This window comes from Oikopleura dioica, chromosome 2, assembly GCF_907165135.1.
Source record: "Oikopleura dioica chromosome 2, OKI2018_I68_1.0, whole genome shotgun sequence".
NCBI lineage: Eukaryota > Metazoa > Chordata > Appendicularia > Copelata > Oikopleuridae > Oikopleura > Oikopleura dioica.
Window position 1 is genome coordinate 13,953,695 of NC_137292.1, and position 14,373 is coordinate 13,968,067.

At 47.5% G+C, this 14,373-nt stretch overlaps 5 protein-coding genes across 6 annotated transcripts; all 5 read right to left on the reverse strand.

Moving 5' to 3' along the window:
- Nucleotides 1–9: 9 nt before the first annotated feature.
- On the reverse strand, nucleotides 10–3,288 carry LOC145697226 (mediator of RNA polymerase II transcription subunit 27-B-like). Of its 2 annotated transcripts, XM_081774401.1 has the most exons (5): nucleotides 3,026–3,271; nucleotides 2,796–2,980; nucleotides 2,530–2,749; nucleotides 276–517; nucleotides 10–231 (listed from the first exon to the last, which is right to left on the reverse strand). In XM_081774401.1, the coding sequence occupies exons 3-5, from the start codon at nucleotides 2,608–2,610 to the stop codon at nucleotides 108–110; spliced, it is 447 nt and encodes a 148-aa protein (XP_081630527.1). In that variant the 5' UTR covers nucleotides 2,611–2,749; nucleotides 2,796–2,980; nucleotides 3,026–3,271; the 3' UTR covers nucleotides 10–107. The 2 variants fall into 2 exon arrangements, with proteins under 2 accessions (XP_081630527.1, XP_081630525.1); XM_081774399.1 differs by lacking the exons at nucleotides 10–231; nucleotides 276–517 and having other exon boundaries at nucleotides 2,610–2,749; nucleotides 3,026–3,288.
- LOC145697219 (actin, muscle-type) lies at nucleotides 805–2,312 on the reverse strand. The gene is made up of 2 exons (XM_081774390.1): nucleotides 2,163–2,312; nucleotides 805–2,092 (listed from the first exon to the last, which is right to left on the reverse strand). The coding sequence occupies exons 1-2, from the start codon at nucleotides 2,218–2,220 to the stop codon at nucleotides 1,002–1,004; spliced, it is 1,149 nt and encodes a 382-aa protein (XP_081630516.1). The 5' UTR covers nucleotides 2,221–2,312; the 3' UTR covers nucleotides 805–1,001.
- Nucleotides 3,285–3,859, reverse strand: LOC145697228 (uncharacterized). The gene is made up of 3 exons (XM_081774403.1): nucleotides 3,774–3,859; nucleotides 3,680–3,730; nucleotides 3,285–3,637 (listed from the first exon to the last, which is right to left on the reverse strand). Exons 1-3 carry the CDS (start codon nucleotides 3,825–3,827, stop codon nucleotides 3,356–3,358), a joined length of 387 nt encoding a protein of 128 aa, XP_081630529.1. The 5' UTR covers nucleotides 3,828–3,859; the 3' UTR covers nucleotides 3,285–3,355.
- Nucleotides 3,859–14,373, reverse strand: LOC145697213 (arginine--tRNA ligase, cytoplasmic-like). Its single transcript, XM_081774381.1, has 8 exons — nucleotides 14,212–14,373; nucleotides 6,000–6,039; nucleotides 5,783–5,959; nucleotides 5,518–5,740; nucleotides 5,244–5,478; nucleotides 5,019–5,204; nucleotides 4,857–4,970; nucleotides 3,859–4,813 (listed from the first exon to the last, which is right to left on the reverse strand). Exons 1-8 carry the CDS (start codon nucleotides 14,347–14,349, stop codon nucleotides 3,965–3,967), a joined length of 1,962 nt encoding a protein of 653 aa, XP_081630507.1. The 5' UTR covers nucleotides 14,350–14,373; the 3' UTR covers nucleotides 3,859–3,964.
- LOC145697224 (uncharacterized) lies at nucleotides 6,069–14,204 on the reverse strand. Its single transcript, XM_081774397.1, has 2 exons — nucleotides 14,022–14,204; nucleotides 6,069–7,383 (listed from the first exon to the last, which is right to left on the reverse strand). The coding sequence occupies exon 2, from the start codon at nucleotides 7,381–7,383 to the stop codon at nucleotides 6,391–6,393; it is 993 nt and encodes a 330-aa protein (XP_081630523.1). The 5' UTR covers nucleotides 14,022–14,204; the 3' UTR covers nucleotides 6,069–6,390.

A 14,373-nucleotide genomic window follows, 5' to 3' on the forward strand; every position in this document is an offset into this window, starting at 1 on the left:
AGAGAGAACGAGCGGTGTTGGTCCATGTCACCAGAATTGTCAATGTTGTATGAATATTTTTTCGAAAGGGAGAAGCTTTTTGAAACATGTGAAGAGAAACATGAGGATCAATCTTTGCAGTGAAAGTGGAAAGCTGCCATGGTGCGATAATCGCGCCAAGTCGGCGGGAGCCCGTCGCGGAGGAGTTTACCGCATCGCTTGCATTTGTCTTGAAACAGCTGCTTGTACGACCTAGAAATAAAGTTAGCTCTAAAAATATCTTCAAAAGAGGTTACCTCAGCCACTGCAAAAATAGCCTGATCGTGGCATCCGGGTGATTTGTTGTGTTGGTGTGATAAAAGTGAAGCGTAGCCGCAGCTGCGTGGCTCGTTATCATTCGCATAACTTTGTACTGCGACTCGGAAAACAGATCCAGCCCATCAAGGCCGTCTTCTTCGTCCAGACCGCGAACGAAGACCCGCTCAATGGTCAGTGATCGAAGAATAATGTGCACAAACATGACTTTTCCTACCACCACCTAAACAGTCCATTTTACTTACGATACATAAAATCTTCCTTGCTATCAATAATCAATTTCGAACTTTACCTGCTAAAGTTCCTTTTCTGATTTCCTGCTATTTCCGTGAGAAAAGAATGCTCTTTAGACTGCAATTAGAAGGACCCTTGATCTTTTTTATCAGCGATTGTTTTAATATATTGATTAGAACATGTCTGAGTATAATTTATATGACGGCTAGATACTAATTGTAGCTCTAACTGAAAAAAGATGATGAGAAAAGGAAGAGAAGAGAAAGAGGTAAGAGATAGGATAGATAGTTGTATTAGATAGATAGATTTCCTAGATAGATAGAAAGAGTAGAAAGATAGAGTAGAGTAAGGAGTCAGAAGAGAAAGAAACACTAGAAAAGTAGGAGGTAGTGTTGAAGAAGTGTAGGAAAGAGTAGAAAAAGTCGACAGAAAATAGATTCGAAGCGATTTCGAAAGATAGTTTCTGAAGAAAATTAGAAGCACTTTCGGTGGACGATGGAGGGGCCGGCTTCGTCGTATTCGGCCTTGGTGATCCACATGGCCTGGAAGGTGGAGAGGGAGGCGAGGATGGAACCACCGATCCAGACGGAGTACTTTCGCTCTGGGGGAGCGATGATCTTGATCTTCATGGTGGATGGGGCAAGGGCGGTGATTTCCTTCTGCATTCGATCGGCAATACCGGGGTACATGGTGGTACCGCCAGAGAGGACGTTGTTGGCGTAGAGATCCTTTCGGATATCGATATCGCACTTCATGATGGAGTTGTAGGTGGTCTCGTGGACACCAGCGGATTCCATACCGATAAAGGATGGCTGGAAGAGGGTCTCGGGGCATCGGAATCGCTCGTTACCAATGGTGATGACCTGACCGTCGGGAAGTTCGTAGGACTTCTCGAGGGAGGAAGAGGAAGCAGCGGTGGCCATTTCCTGCTCGAAGTCGAGGGCGACGTAGCAGAGCTTCTCCTTGATGTCTCGGACGATTTCTCGCTCGGCGGTGGTGACGAAGGAGTAACCTCGCTCAGTGAGGATCTTCATGAGGTAGTCAGTAAGATCTCGGCCGGCAAGATCGAGTCGCATGATGGCGTGGGGAAGGGCGTAACCTTCGTAGACGGGGACGTTGTGGGAAACACCATCACCAGCGTCGAGGACGATACCGGTGGTTCGGCCGGAGGCGTAGAGGGAGAGGACGGCCTGGATACAGACGTACATGGCGGGGACGTTGAAGGTCTCGAACATGATCTGGGTCATCTTTTCTCGGTTAGCCTTGGGGTTGAGTGGGGCTTCAGTGAGGAGGGTAGGGTGTTCCTCTGGGGCGACTCGGAGTTCGTTGTAGAAGGTGTGGTGCCAGATCTTCTCCATATCGTCCCAGTTGGTGATGATACCGTGCTCGATGGGGTACTTGAGGGTAAGGATACCTCGCTTGGACTGAGCCTCGTCACCGACGTAGGAGTCCTTGGAGCCCATACCGACCATGACACCCTGATGTCGTGGTCGACCGACGATGGATGGGTAGACAGCTCGGGGAGCATCGTCACCAGCGAAACCGGCCTTGACGAGACCAGATCCTGAAGATGATTTTTAGGCATTTGTTTCTTTTTGAAGTATTTTTCTTTTCGAAAATCTCTGATTTCTTACCGTTGTCGCAGACGAGCGCGGTCTGCTCTTCCTCCTCCTCAGAATCGTGCATCATCATGTTGAAAAAGTTTTAGAAAAAGTTTACAACCTTTTCAAAAATGTCCAACTGGGTAATTGGTACTTGCAAACCTAGTGCGGAGCGCTTATATACCCCCTGCTTGGTGTGAACTAGCGTCAGTTGCCTATTTTGGAAGAGCGCTGCAACATATGTCCTTATTTGGTGATTTTGCACTTGTCAAACGTTTGAAAGGGGCCCTGTGAGGTGCGATAAGATGCGGCAAGATTAGCAGCTTTGCTAAGAATAGATCGTGCACTAACCCTCCCTTTTCTCTTTCATTGCCGGCTACAGCTCGTCCTATCTTGGTACCTGGAGAACGCGGGAGCTACCGGATATCGGACTTATATTCATTTTCAGGTCTGGGACGAACACTTTTATAACTTGCTGCATCACAACATTGATGAATTCAGGATTGTTATGATGGCCCTTGTTTGCTGGGCGCTGGATTTTACTTTGCGGATGGCTTTTGGATAGGACGACCGTTTCATATTGTTACGCGCGAGGTAGGAATGCTGATCCGCACTCATGCCTAGAAAACATAAAGGAACTAATTGAAATAAGGGGATCAACGCTACTTTGAAGTCGCTCCCACCAAACATGATTATGCTGCAACTGATGAAAGAGTGCGGCTTTCGCCGGGTCAGGATCTTGTGCAAGTTGAGCCAAATTGCTCAAAGGAGGAGTAGTGTTTGGAATATTGTTTGGCAGTGATAAACAGGTACTCTTGAATTCTTCGAACTCCGTTAAAACTCGCTCTAAACTGGCCGACTTTGAGAAACTTTCAAAAATGACGATTCGGGCTTACTCTTTCGTTAACTTTTCTTGGAATTTGAGTTGATGAGACTCAACGGTTTCCGATCCATCGTCTGCGTATCCTTTGCTCAGGAATTGGAATACGTCGTCTACTGTCGTACGGAATGTTTGCACCTGGCGGAGGGACACTTTTAGTGTTTGAATGATCAATTTCAGCTCTTCTTTCAACTTCTGTGAATGTTGCATCATCAAAGTCGACATATCACTCGACGACATATTCATTCTTATTTGGTCATATATTGAAAAACAGATCGTTTTTTTATGTTTTTATTCGAAGGGAAAGTCTTGCTAAATAAATATTTTCACAGGTTTCGACTTAGATTTAGTAGTAGACGTAGACGACGATGAGGAAGGAGAGGGTGAAGAGGACGTGAATGTCCTGGAAGATCGCCTCTCCGATCTGCTCGTGTCTGTAAATATTGGAATCTCCGAACATAAAGTAACCACAGAAGAGAGCAAGAGCTGGAATGACCCACATCATCAAGTCACCGATGGTCGTAAAGCAGAGAGTCATGAAAGCAGCCATGCCACCGAGGGAACCGAAAAGAATGATGAGCTTGGAAACACCGACGGTTCCACCACCCCAGGATCTTTGAGCCACGGTCTAAACAATTTTAGCGACGGAGAGAATGGAGAAGGGTTTTACGTTAACAGTCTGTCGGGCGAGAAGGGTGCGAGTAGCCGACATAGTGGGAACCTATTGATAAAAATTGAAGTCATCGGAATCAAAAATTATTTACTCGAGTAGCGGCTCGGAGAGGGCATCTTGCAGCGGCCAAACGAAGTCCAATCATTCTAAAAATGCAGCGAGATAAATTAAAATGATTAAGATTAGAGCAGTTTTAGTTATTTATTTCAGGACTTGACTACTTTGCTGGACAGAAATTTTCCTAGATTGGTACTTTTCAAAACACACACAAGATTGATATTTTTACATCTTGTGGAGCGTTTTAATACCGAGAATTTTAAAAGCGGCTTCCATTACGCTCGCAGTGGCACTTGCGAGAATGAGTCTGCCTACTTTGATCTCTTCTTTTCCATCTTTCTTTTCAATAATGTAGCACTTGTCGTAAAACTGCGAAAAGGCGTTTGACAGTTCGTACATCCACTCGCAAATCGGGTGAATGAGGAGATCACGCTGAGCCTGCGTCAGGATCTCATGGAACCTAAGGATCGTTTTCGCCAATTTGAACTCTCTTGGGTCGGCCAAATCAAAGGCACCGCTGGCAGCGACCTTTTTGATTTCTTCTTCGGTGATTTTTCCTTCAACTTTTCTGTTTACAGATCGAATTCGTGTCAACTGGTACAATAAATAAGCTGCAGTGTTTCCTCTGATATCCAGCATTTGATCGAAGCTGAAAACATAGTCATTCTTTCTGTTGGACTTGAGATCTGCGTATTTGATGCATCCGTAGGCAACAGCGTCGGCAGCGTCCTTCATCTCCTGCTCGTTCAATTCTTCTTGTCGTCCACGTTCGAGGAGCTGCTCATTAGCTCGCTTGACTCCCTCGTCCAACAAGTCCACGAGACGAACTGTCTCACCAGATCGAGTCTTGAACTTTTTCTTATCTTCTCCGAGAACAACGCCGAATCCAGCATGCTCGATTCTAGTCTTCGCCGCATCGTAGAATCCAGCCTTGGAGGCAGCGGCGAACACCTGTCTGAAATGCAGCTCCTGGCCCATATCAGTGACGTAAATCAGGATATCGCCCTTCACGTCGTGCACACGGTAGTTCAAAGCTGCCAGATCGGAGGTGTCATATGTGTAACCGCCTCCGGTCTAAAAATAGCGTCAGTACAGGAAGCGGGCTGTAAAAAAGTACCTTGACAACTGTGAGAGGGATCTCGATACCAGGAGCCCACATGATGTATCTTCCATCATCGAATTCCAACAAATTGCGCTTTTTCAACTGATCCACGACTGCATTCATTTTATCCTAATTAGAGTCGATTCGATTCCAAGACTCGTTAATGTCAAATTTTACCTGGTAAAAGCTCTCCCCAACTTCCTTGAGTCCCTTAATTTGAAGTCGGTCATACACCTTCTGGAACTCAATCCTTGACACTTCGCAAATCGCTTGCCAGGCCTTGTGAATTGCAGGCTCATGGCTTTGAAGTTTGACAACATTTTCATAAGCGCGCTTTTTGAACTCTTCATCGTCATCAAATCGCTAGAAAAATATTGAACTTTGACCCTTCGGCAAGTCTACCTTTTTCGATTCTTTGTAGAATTTCTGTAGGTCTGAGATTCTTGGAACGTTCTTATCGTAGTCTGGAAATAGGTCTATCAGGTGAGCGATGAGCATGCCGAATTGAGTGCCCCAATCACCGACGTGGTTGATTCTTTCGACGTTGTAGCCGTACGCTTCGAAGAGATTCGCGATTGAATCACCGATGATGGTCGATCTCAAGTGGCCAACATGCATTTCTTTAGCGATGTTAGGACTAGAAGAATGATCTTATCAGACAATGAACCATTTTTACCTTGAGTAGTCAACAACAACTTTACGTCCTTGCGACTTCGATTTATCGTACTGCACGCCGACATTATTAAGTTCTCCAATACGGTTAACCATGTACTTTTGGCAGATGAAGACGTTGATAAAGCCAGGGCCGGCGATAGTCGACTCTTTGATCAGGTCGTTCGAGGGGATGTTATCAACAATTTTCTTGGCAACATCTCTTGGAGCAATTTTCTCGCCGGCGTCTTCAATAGAATTATTTTCGATGTGAAAAGGTTAATGCGTACCTTTGAGAATACCAGCGATTTGCATTGAGCTATTACACTGATAGTCACCGAACTTCTCTTGCTTTGGTGATGTTGGATTAACCGCGGCCTTCATAAAGGGGACATTTGGGAAAGCACCAGCAATAGCAACAGTGAAGATGGAAACAAGAGTGTCGAGTATCGAAGAGCTCATTTCAACTAAAAGGAGTCAGTACAACTAAAAAGTGGGAGTTTTTACCTTCGAGCGGCTTCAGATTCGACCTTTCTTCGGCGATCGCCTTATAAGGTTCCCCCTTGCCCCGCCCAGACTCCCGTTGACCATCGGTGGTCCGGAGACCAACTGCGATGGAAAGCGGCGCGGGCTTGACAAGGCCTGATATATGTATCACTCCTCAAACTACTCCACACTAATCATAAACAACTGGAAACACATCTCGAGTCAAAGTATAAGCATTTATTACAGTCTCTCGGCGAAGGTACAGTGGCAAAAATCTCTTTAGAACTGACCTTAAGTTTTCTTGGTTTGCTGTTGCGTCTGTGACTGCAATTTGGCGAGTGAGGGATATTTGAAAAGTTGCGCGGAGCTGGGCCCGAGGCTCGTGGGCGGCGAGGTGATAAGAATTGCGAGCCTATAGGGCTCGAGGCGGGGGCGGTGGAAGAGAGGCTTTTGGTTCGGACGAGGGGAGAACCTTACAGTTGCTCCCAGCCGATTCTCCACCGTTGACGTCGTCGGCTTCGCTGGACCAGAAGAGTCTGCCTAAGTTGTCGGCCTTGGCTTCGGCGCTGCGGCGCCAGGCGATCATCTGTCGAGCAGCCATTTCTCGTCTGGGTCCACGGGCGAGTTTGCACATCTGATCCACCAACTTCAGGCCTTCCGGTGACTTGAAGAACGCTATGTTTCCTCGATCAATCTTTCTCTTCGTAGCAAGTTTGGTGATGGTCTCCAGCATTTCCAGGCATTGAAATGTCGCACGGTTTTTCATCACTGGAGTCATCGGAGCTAGCGGTCGTAGATTTCCGTGTCGGTTCTGCACCTTCTGTCGCTGAAGTTTTCTGTGTTTCTTCGAGTGCCGAGCATTTTTCTTTTGCTTTTTCTTCTTGACGAGCTCGTTGAACTCCGCGTCATCGTCATCAATCCAAATGCTGCTCTCGTTCCGGCGATCAGTAGGTCGAGCGAAAGGAGTGGATTGGGAGATCGGGACGAGTTGGTTGATGAGATCGGAGGTTGACTCGTTGTTGGCGGCAGCGTCGAAGATGGCATTGACGACATCGGCAGAGACCATGACATCGGTGGGACCAGAGGCAACTGTGGAGACGACTTCTTCGTCGATCACCAGGGGAGTTGAGCAGTCCATGTCGATGTCGGGACCAGCATCGATGTTGTCCACGGCGCACTTGGCAGGGTTGACATCGGCGTCGTTGTTGACTTCAACGTTGTCGACGGCCAAATCATCGGAGACGGTCCTGGGGACATCGGGATCAGCGTTGGCGACCTCGGCACCGTTGATGATGTCGGGATCGGGCTTGTCGGAATGGGCTTTTTCCAGCATTTCGGCGATTGCTCTTTTGCGAAGGTACTGGTACATTCCAGGTTGAGTTTGCGCGAGTTTTGCGAGTCGCATCTGTAAAAGGGTTAGTATCTAAGGATCCTAAGGGGCAAGTATCGACTAATTAATCTTTTTTATGACGACCTTGCTTCTTTTTTACGAGTTTCTAACGAGTTCTAGCGGTACACGTTGGTTTTGAAAAGCGCTCTAAGACCAAAAACACGTTGGAAATGGGGCGAAAATTCACGTTTAGGGGGTTCACACGATTTGTACAGAGTATCCTGCTCCCAACTCGATAAACGTGAGTGAGCATGGACCTTCGATTACTCGAAGGGGCTTTTTTTAGGAAGTTTTCTTTTGACGAATACGGGCTGACGCGCGTGTTGAAGGTCTGTTCAAGTCGAACTGAAGTTTCTTCGCAAGTTCTTCTGAAGCAGTCCTTTCTTCGTCTTCGAGTCTTACTCGAGCGCGAGTGACTTTCGGAGCAACGGGTGCTCGTGCTTTGTGAGATTTTGAGTTAGGCGGCGTGAACGCAATTGACATCGGCGTTCCGAAGTTCTCTTCTTCGGGCGGTGATTCGTTCACTGGAGTAGAGGGTCGGGTCGGGCGGGCTGCATCTGCAGTTCCATCGGAGTTGGGTCCATCATCATTGTTGGTGAGTTCAGCATCCGGTTCAGGGCTGTCTTGATCAGGGACAGGGTCTTTACCAGCGGCGTTGAGCTCATCTCCATTGTTGGGTCCAACGGTTTCATCTTCGAATTGACGAATGTCTCTTGGCGGTGGCTGACTTAGCTTAACTGGAGGATCAGTAGTGTTATCCACTCCAGTTCTGGCAAGAGGTATCTTCAAATCTGGAAACGGTGGTAGTGGACCAAGGTGCTCCCGGCGTGGTTGAACTGGTTGAACTTGGCTTCTGTGGATGAAATCGGTCTTGCCGTCGTCATCGATGATTTGGACGACGGATCCATTTGAACGTAGAACCTTGTAGGGGCCAATCCAGCGCATTTTCGAGCGCTTTCCGGTAGCAGACAATGGACGATAGATGAGGACGCTAGAACCAGCTTCGATGTCGGATGCAACTATGGCGGGGTTGTCATTTCGTTGACGGGCCTCGTCCGCCTTTTGTTGACATTCGCTTACTCTATCGTAGAGGAGTTTTCGTTCTTTAGCTTTTTGTTCGACGTACTCAGCAGGGGTTGACTCCTCGCTGTTGTCGACGGCGTCGAACTCGCTGAGATCTGGTTTGACTCCAAAAACCATCTCGAAGGGAGATATTTTCGTTGCAGCATTCGGCAACGAGTTAAGTATTCTGACCACTTCTGGTAAACAATCGGCCCAGTCTTTGTTGAGACTGTGTACAGCGACGAAGACGCTGTCCTTGATGACTCGGTGTTGTACCTCCAGCGCTCCACAGCTTTCTGGATGGTAGGCACAATGTAATCTCCATTCAATTTTGTGTTCCTTAGCGAATTCTTCATTCATCGCTGAAGTGAAGTGAGTACCCCGATCACTTGAAATAGTCGAAGGTCGAGGGAAAGTAGAAAGTAGTTTGTCTTTCAGCGCGTTGACGGCGTCAATGGCGCGGTGTTTTCGAGTCGGTACTACAATGAGGAATCGCGAGAAAGTACAAAGGATCGTTAGACAATGGCGGAATCCAGCTTTACTCGGAGGCATGTCGATGAAGTCGACGAGAACTTTGTCGAAGATTTTCTTTCCTCTGACCGTAGAGCGTATTTTTGGCTTGTGACTTTGACCTCGGCCACCTTTGCGATGCGCGCAAGGGCAGCTGTTTACGTAGTTTTCAATGTCGTTCTTGCGCTGAGGCCAAGTCAGGTGAGATGTCAATTCAAGTACTCGTTTTGCTCCCGCATGGGCGCAACGGTCGTGGTAGGAATTGAGAACTTCGCGTCGCATCGACATCGGAATAAAGATTTTTCCAGCGACAGAGAGAGCGCCGGTGGATTCGCATTTCGTAATCTGATTTCGACGTTGGAAAAGCCATTTCGATTCCTCGCATTTCTCGTCTTTTTGCGGTGAATAATTGTATTCGATTGCTTCCATTATTTTCGAAAGAACTGGATCGTCGAACTGGGCGGAGGCGATTTTCGTAAGCATGTTGAGAGACAGGGAAGGATTGCTCAGACTGAGTACTGCGACGAAGTCTTCTGGCGTAGTGAAATCGTCGCCGTTGAGCTTGTTGATGGGAGGGTTCCCTGGCTTGACCCAGGACGGAATGTAAATTCGGAACTGGTGAAAATCGACAAATCGGCCGGCAAGCTCATCACTCTTGGCATTCTTGGCATTTAAGTTGTAGTCGAGTCCAGCAGGTCGAGAGAGAAAATCAGCGACAGCATTCTCATCGCCTGGGATGTATTCGACAACGAAATCGTAAACGCTCAGTATGTTTGCCCATCTGCTGCATTTGTCGTTTTTGGGCAGCTTTGAATCGAGAAAAGTGAGTGCTTGATGATCCGTTCTGACGACGAAGCTGACACCTCGTAGTAACATTTTGCAATCTTCAATGGCCCAAATCACTGCCAGGGCTTCGCGTTCGGTTGTACTGTAATTCATCTGAGCTTGGTTGAGTGTTTTGGAGTTCAGCCGGACAATTCTGCTTTTGTTGCCAATCGGTTGTAGTAAAACGTATCCCAGCGCGAGTTTCGAAGCGTCGGTCACGAGTACAAAAGGCAACTTGAAGTCGGGGAAGTAAACAGTCGAACCATCGGTGAGCTTGTGTTTGACCTTGGCAAGGGCATCACTCGCCTCGTCCGTCCAAGTGAACTTTCCGCGCGGCTTGTTGATTTTCAGAAGAGAAGTGATTGGCTGAACGATATGACTGAAACTGTTCTCGGCAATGTTGTCTCCATCCTTGATGGACGCGAAGTTGCGGACCCAGTTGAGCATTCCCAAGAGGCTTTGAAGACCACGGTAGTTTGTGGGAGGCTCGATGCGCTGAACGGCAGCGACGTTCTCGGGGTCAGCTTGCATGCCTTCTGACGAGAGTAGTCGTCCCAGCCACTTGCATTGAGGATACAAGATTTTCACTTTCTTTGGGTTGACAACAAAGTTGACGGCCTTGAGGCGCGTCAGAACCTCGTCGACGGTTGCTTCGAAGATTTCGAAAGTGGGTGCGAAGATGAGGACGTCGTCGATGAAAATTCGCACGTTGGAGCGGTTTTTCATGGACTGAAGAGCGTCGGCGATAGCGCGGGCGAACCAATTTCCGGAGTTTTTGAGACCAAATGGAAGCCTGGTGAACTTATAATTTTTATTGTTCCACCAGATGCAGAGTTTTATTTGGTCTTCTTCTCGGACTCGAAGATTCCAGTAGCCTTTTGATACGTCCAAGCTCATGAAAAAGTGATTTCCCGGCGGTATTCGCGACTCATTTTCCATGTCAGGGATAGAAAACAGGTCCTCGCGGACAAGGATCTTGTTCAGCGTGACCTTGAAGTTCATGATCATGCGAACGGTTCCGTCAGGTTTTCTTACTCCACCAATCGGCGTGTTCCAGCCTTGATTGTCTTCAACCGGTACGATGACACCGATCTTTGCGAGTTTATCCATCTCCTTGTCGAGACTTTCTTCGAACATAACGGGTAGTTTATACTGAGGAACATTGATGGTGACACCAGGTTCGGTGTCGATGCGTACTTCGAATCGTGAGAAATTTCCAATCGGTCGATTCTCCGAAGAAAATACGTCTTTCAATTTGAGCATCTTAATGGCCATAATTCGGACTTGATCTTCTGGAGCAGCAGTGTTTATGTCGATACCAAGCTGGTCAACTAAGTCTAGAAGATCCGCGGTTGAGAGTTCAGCAAAATAAACTTCAACTTTGTCCTTTGATGCATCGTAATCTTCCCATTGCGGGAATCCAATAAATGGTACTCGAGTCCAACCATTTGCACCCTTGAACTGAAGCGTGCGGTTTTCCAAATTACTGGTTATCGTTTTGCATCGTTTGTGGAGCGGGTCCCGGCCAAGGATTACAGGCAGAGACATGGCATTGTCTGAAACAAGGAAGAAGACGGTCTTGTTCCAAATGCCGTGGTGACCAATGCGAAGGTCCGTAGTTACTTTTCCGGCGCATCGGTTGTTTGATTTTCCAATCCCGCTAATGAGCTGATGAGTTGGCTCAATTTTCAGGTTGAGGGATTTGGCGAAAGAGTGTTTCATGATGGAAGCGAAGCTTCCAGGGTCGTACAGTGCGTGAGTCCACCGCCCGTTGAGCTCAAATTGTACAGGAAGGAAGATGGGCGGTACCTCAGTACGGCGGTCATGAAATTCAATACAGGATTCTTTTTGTTTTGAGTCGGAGGGACCCTGTGCGGCTCCGACTAGAATCAGTTTTTTTCTTCGACACTATCGTAGTCGGACTGATCTCGAAGAGCGTAGACAGCTGCGGCCTGGTTAACTTGCGCATTGTTATCCTGGCCGTTTCCGGATTTCGGCTTTCCTTTCTGGCCTTTCTTCTGATCCGTTTCCTTTTTCGCAGCATTCTTGTTGTCTTTCTTCTTCTTTGTGCCCTTCTTGGCAGGCTTGTCGGATTTGGCATCGTCCTGCTCTGGTTTTCGGGGCTTTCCTCGGAATGCTGCCGCGGACAATGTAGTCTGACACTTCACTGATTCCGCGCGAGTAGCGAGGGACATTGGAGTGTGTAAGCTGTCCAATTCAACGCTGACGGTTCTGTGGACAGCAGTGTCGACGGAGGAAATGTCCTGGAGCAGTTTGAGGTAGAGGAGTAACTCGAAGGCATCTTCATACGTGGGCTCGAACGGCTTGGCTTCGATTTCCTCACGACTCCTTCGGGACTCGTCGCGTCTGCGCAGCATTGCGGCGTAGCTAACTTTCAGGGATTCTAGAGATGATTGAAGAACGGTTGTGTGGCGTGTCCAGTTGCTGCCGTTGTTCTTGGGCTTTCCCATCCACGCTTCTAGTCTTTGGTAAACCGATGAGAAGCTTCCGTACAGCGCCAACAGGTGTTTCTTCAACGTATCGATGTCATCAATTTTCTTGGAGTTGAGCGACTTGATCACAGCGGCGGGCAATGAAGGTTTGATCGCGAGGTAGATCTCGTCGAAAGAGAGTAGTGGTACGCTTTTCATGATCGCCTCTAACTTGACCAAAAAATTGCCAAGTGACTCTTCATTTGACGCGTTGAAGTTGAGATCTTTCAGGTAGCTCATAAGCATGTGCTGCTGCATCGATTTCGCGCTATCGGTGGTGGTGCGGGCAGCAGTAGGCGTGTCGTCTTCTTCCAAGTCGAGGGTGACTAGCTCGTCGATGAGGTCCTTCTCGTCTTTCTTGAGAGCTTTGAGTCGGGCCTTGACTGCAGTATCCTCAGTTGATTCATCGATTTGTGCGATTTGACGGCGAACATGGCGAAGGACGGCTTTGATATCCGACCTCGTTTCGGGCATTGTTTGTTTTGTCTTACTCATGTTCATGTTTAGCTCACTGTGAATAATGTGACTTGATTTGAGGCAATTTGATTGTGGGTCGCGAGTCGTTCCTAGGCATGGCCAGCTTTATCGACTTCAAGCCCGGTCCACTAACTTACTTACTCTAGGAACTAGTAGCATCGGATTTTATAGCCTAGCTGATGAGCACTGACGTGGACTCAAGCAACTATTGTGACGACCGGCTTACTGTGCTGAACCTGAGCGTTTTGGGTTAGCTTCGCAAACAAGACTGTTCAATAAAGAGGATTTACGGTCGGAAGTGTTAATCTCGCTAATTTGGGAAAATATTGCCTAAATCTGACTGATCGGCTCCTTTTACGGGTTAAATACCGTCAAATTCGAGTTTTTCGGCCAATTTTAGCCTATAGGGCGTTTCCAAATTTTTGTCCACTAGAGGGCGCGTATGACCCCTCTGAGGCCACCTGGTGGTAGGTGAGTACCTGTGGATTAAAGTTGATCACATTTGAAAAAGTCGAAAATTTGACCTTGGTCAAGTGACTTGAGCCTCGGTTGCGTAAGCGGAAAAATTTGATGCGAAAGAATGACTAGTGACTGATTTGAAATCAAAAACTGTCATATCGGGACATTCATGTGTGATAAGGGCCGTTCCCAAGCCCTGACGGACTTGCGCGGCTCCCATGACCCTTGGGGATTAACCCTGGCTGCGCGCCTGTGGCGCGCCCGAATTGCGAATTTCGGTTGGCGGTTGAAAAAGGCTCAAATTTGGGGAAATAATTATCATAAGTTTGAGTTTGGACCGTTTTACTATCCTAAATGCAAGCTTAGACCAGCTAAACTTCATGTAAATTAACTAAAAGTAGCGTAAAACAATCTAACTCGCACTAGATTATCATTGAAATAGAATAGAACTCGTAAAAAAGAAGCGTTCGGCCATCACTTATTCCTAACCATTCACCCAGAGGCCGTAGCAAATGCTAACAATGACAAGAGAAGGCTTCACTAATTGGATACGGTTGGGTTTCGTGAGAAGAGTGAAATCAGTTCCACAACTGACGCCATTTATAAGGTTCCCCCTTGCCCCGCCCAGACTCCCGTTGACCATCGGTGGTCCGGAGACCAACTGCGATGGAAAGCGGCGCGGGCTTGACAAGGCCTGATATATGTATCACTCCTCAAACTACTCCACACTAATCATAAACAACTGGAAACACATCTCGAGTCAAAGTATAAGCATTTATTACAGTCTCTCGGCGAAGGTACAGTGGCAAAAATCTCTTTAGAACTGACCTTAAGTTTTCTTGGTTTGCTGTTGCGTCTGTGACTGCAATTTGGCGAGTGAGGGATATTTGAAAAGTTGCGCGGAGCTGGGCCCGAGGCTCGTGGGCGGCGAGGTGATAAGAATTGCGAGCCTATAGGGCTCGAGGCGGGGGCGGTGGAAGAGAGGCTTTTGGTTCGGACGAGGGGAGAACCTTACAGCCTTTTGTAATTGAGCAATCTGATATTTTAATTTAGCGTTTTCTTTTGCGATCTCCGACTGAGGATCAGAAACAAGCGAATCTAATTCGGCACTAAGACGGTCAATTGCTTGTGCTTGCTGTTTAGTTCTTGCTTCCATTCTAATAAATTGAGAGACTTAACA

Coding starts and splice junctions, on each gene's coding strand:
- LOC145697213 (XM_081774381.1), bottom strand. CDS start 14,349: ATGGAAGCAAGAACTAAACAGCAAGCACAAGCAATTGACCGTCTTAGT. Junction 6,040..14,211: donor AGATTGCTCAATTACAAAAG/GCTGTAAGGTTC, acceptor GAACCTTATAAG/GCGATCGCCGAAGAAAGGTC. Junction 5,741..5,782: donor AATCGCTGGTATTCTCAAAG/GTACGCATTAAC, acceptor ATTCTATTGAAG/ACGCCGGCGAGAAAATTGCT.
- LOC145697226 (XM_081774399.1), bottom strand. CDS start 3,255: ATGAATATGTCGTCGAGTGATATGTCGACTTTGATGATGCAACATTCA. Junction 2,981..3,025: donor CAAGAAAAGTTAACGAAAGA/GTAAGCCCGAAT, acceptor AAAGTCGGCCAG/TTTAGAGCGAGTTTTAACGG. Junction 2,750..2,795: donor TTGGTGGGAGCGACTTCAAA/GTAGCGTTGATC, acceptor TATGTTTTCTAG/GCATGAGTGCGGATCAGCAT.
- LOC145697224 (XM_081774397.1), bottom strand. CDS start 7,383: ATGCGACTCGCAAAACTCGCGCAAACTCAACCTGGAATGTACCAGTAC.
- LOC145697219 (XM_081774390.1), bottom strand. CDS start 2,220: ATGATGATGCACGATTCTGAGGAGGAGGAAGAGCAGACCGCGCTCGTC. Junction 2,093..2,162: donor CGCGCTCGTCTGCGACAACG/GTAAGAAATCAG, acceptor AATCATCTTCAG/GATCTGGTCTCGTCAAGGCC.
- LOC145697228 (XM_081774403.1), bottom strand. CDS start 3,827: ATGATTGGACTTCGTTTGGCCGCTGCAAGATGCCCTCTCCGAGCCGCT. Junction 3,731..3,773: donor CTCTCCGAGCCGCTACTCGA/GTAAATAATTTT, acceptor TTTTATCAATAG/GTTCCCACTATGTCGGCTAC. Junction 3,638..3,679: donor TCGCCCGACAGACTGTTAAC/GTAAAACCCTTC, acceptor AAAATTGTTTAG/ACCGTGGCTCAAAGATCCTG.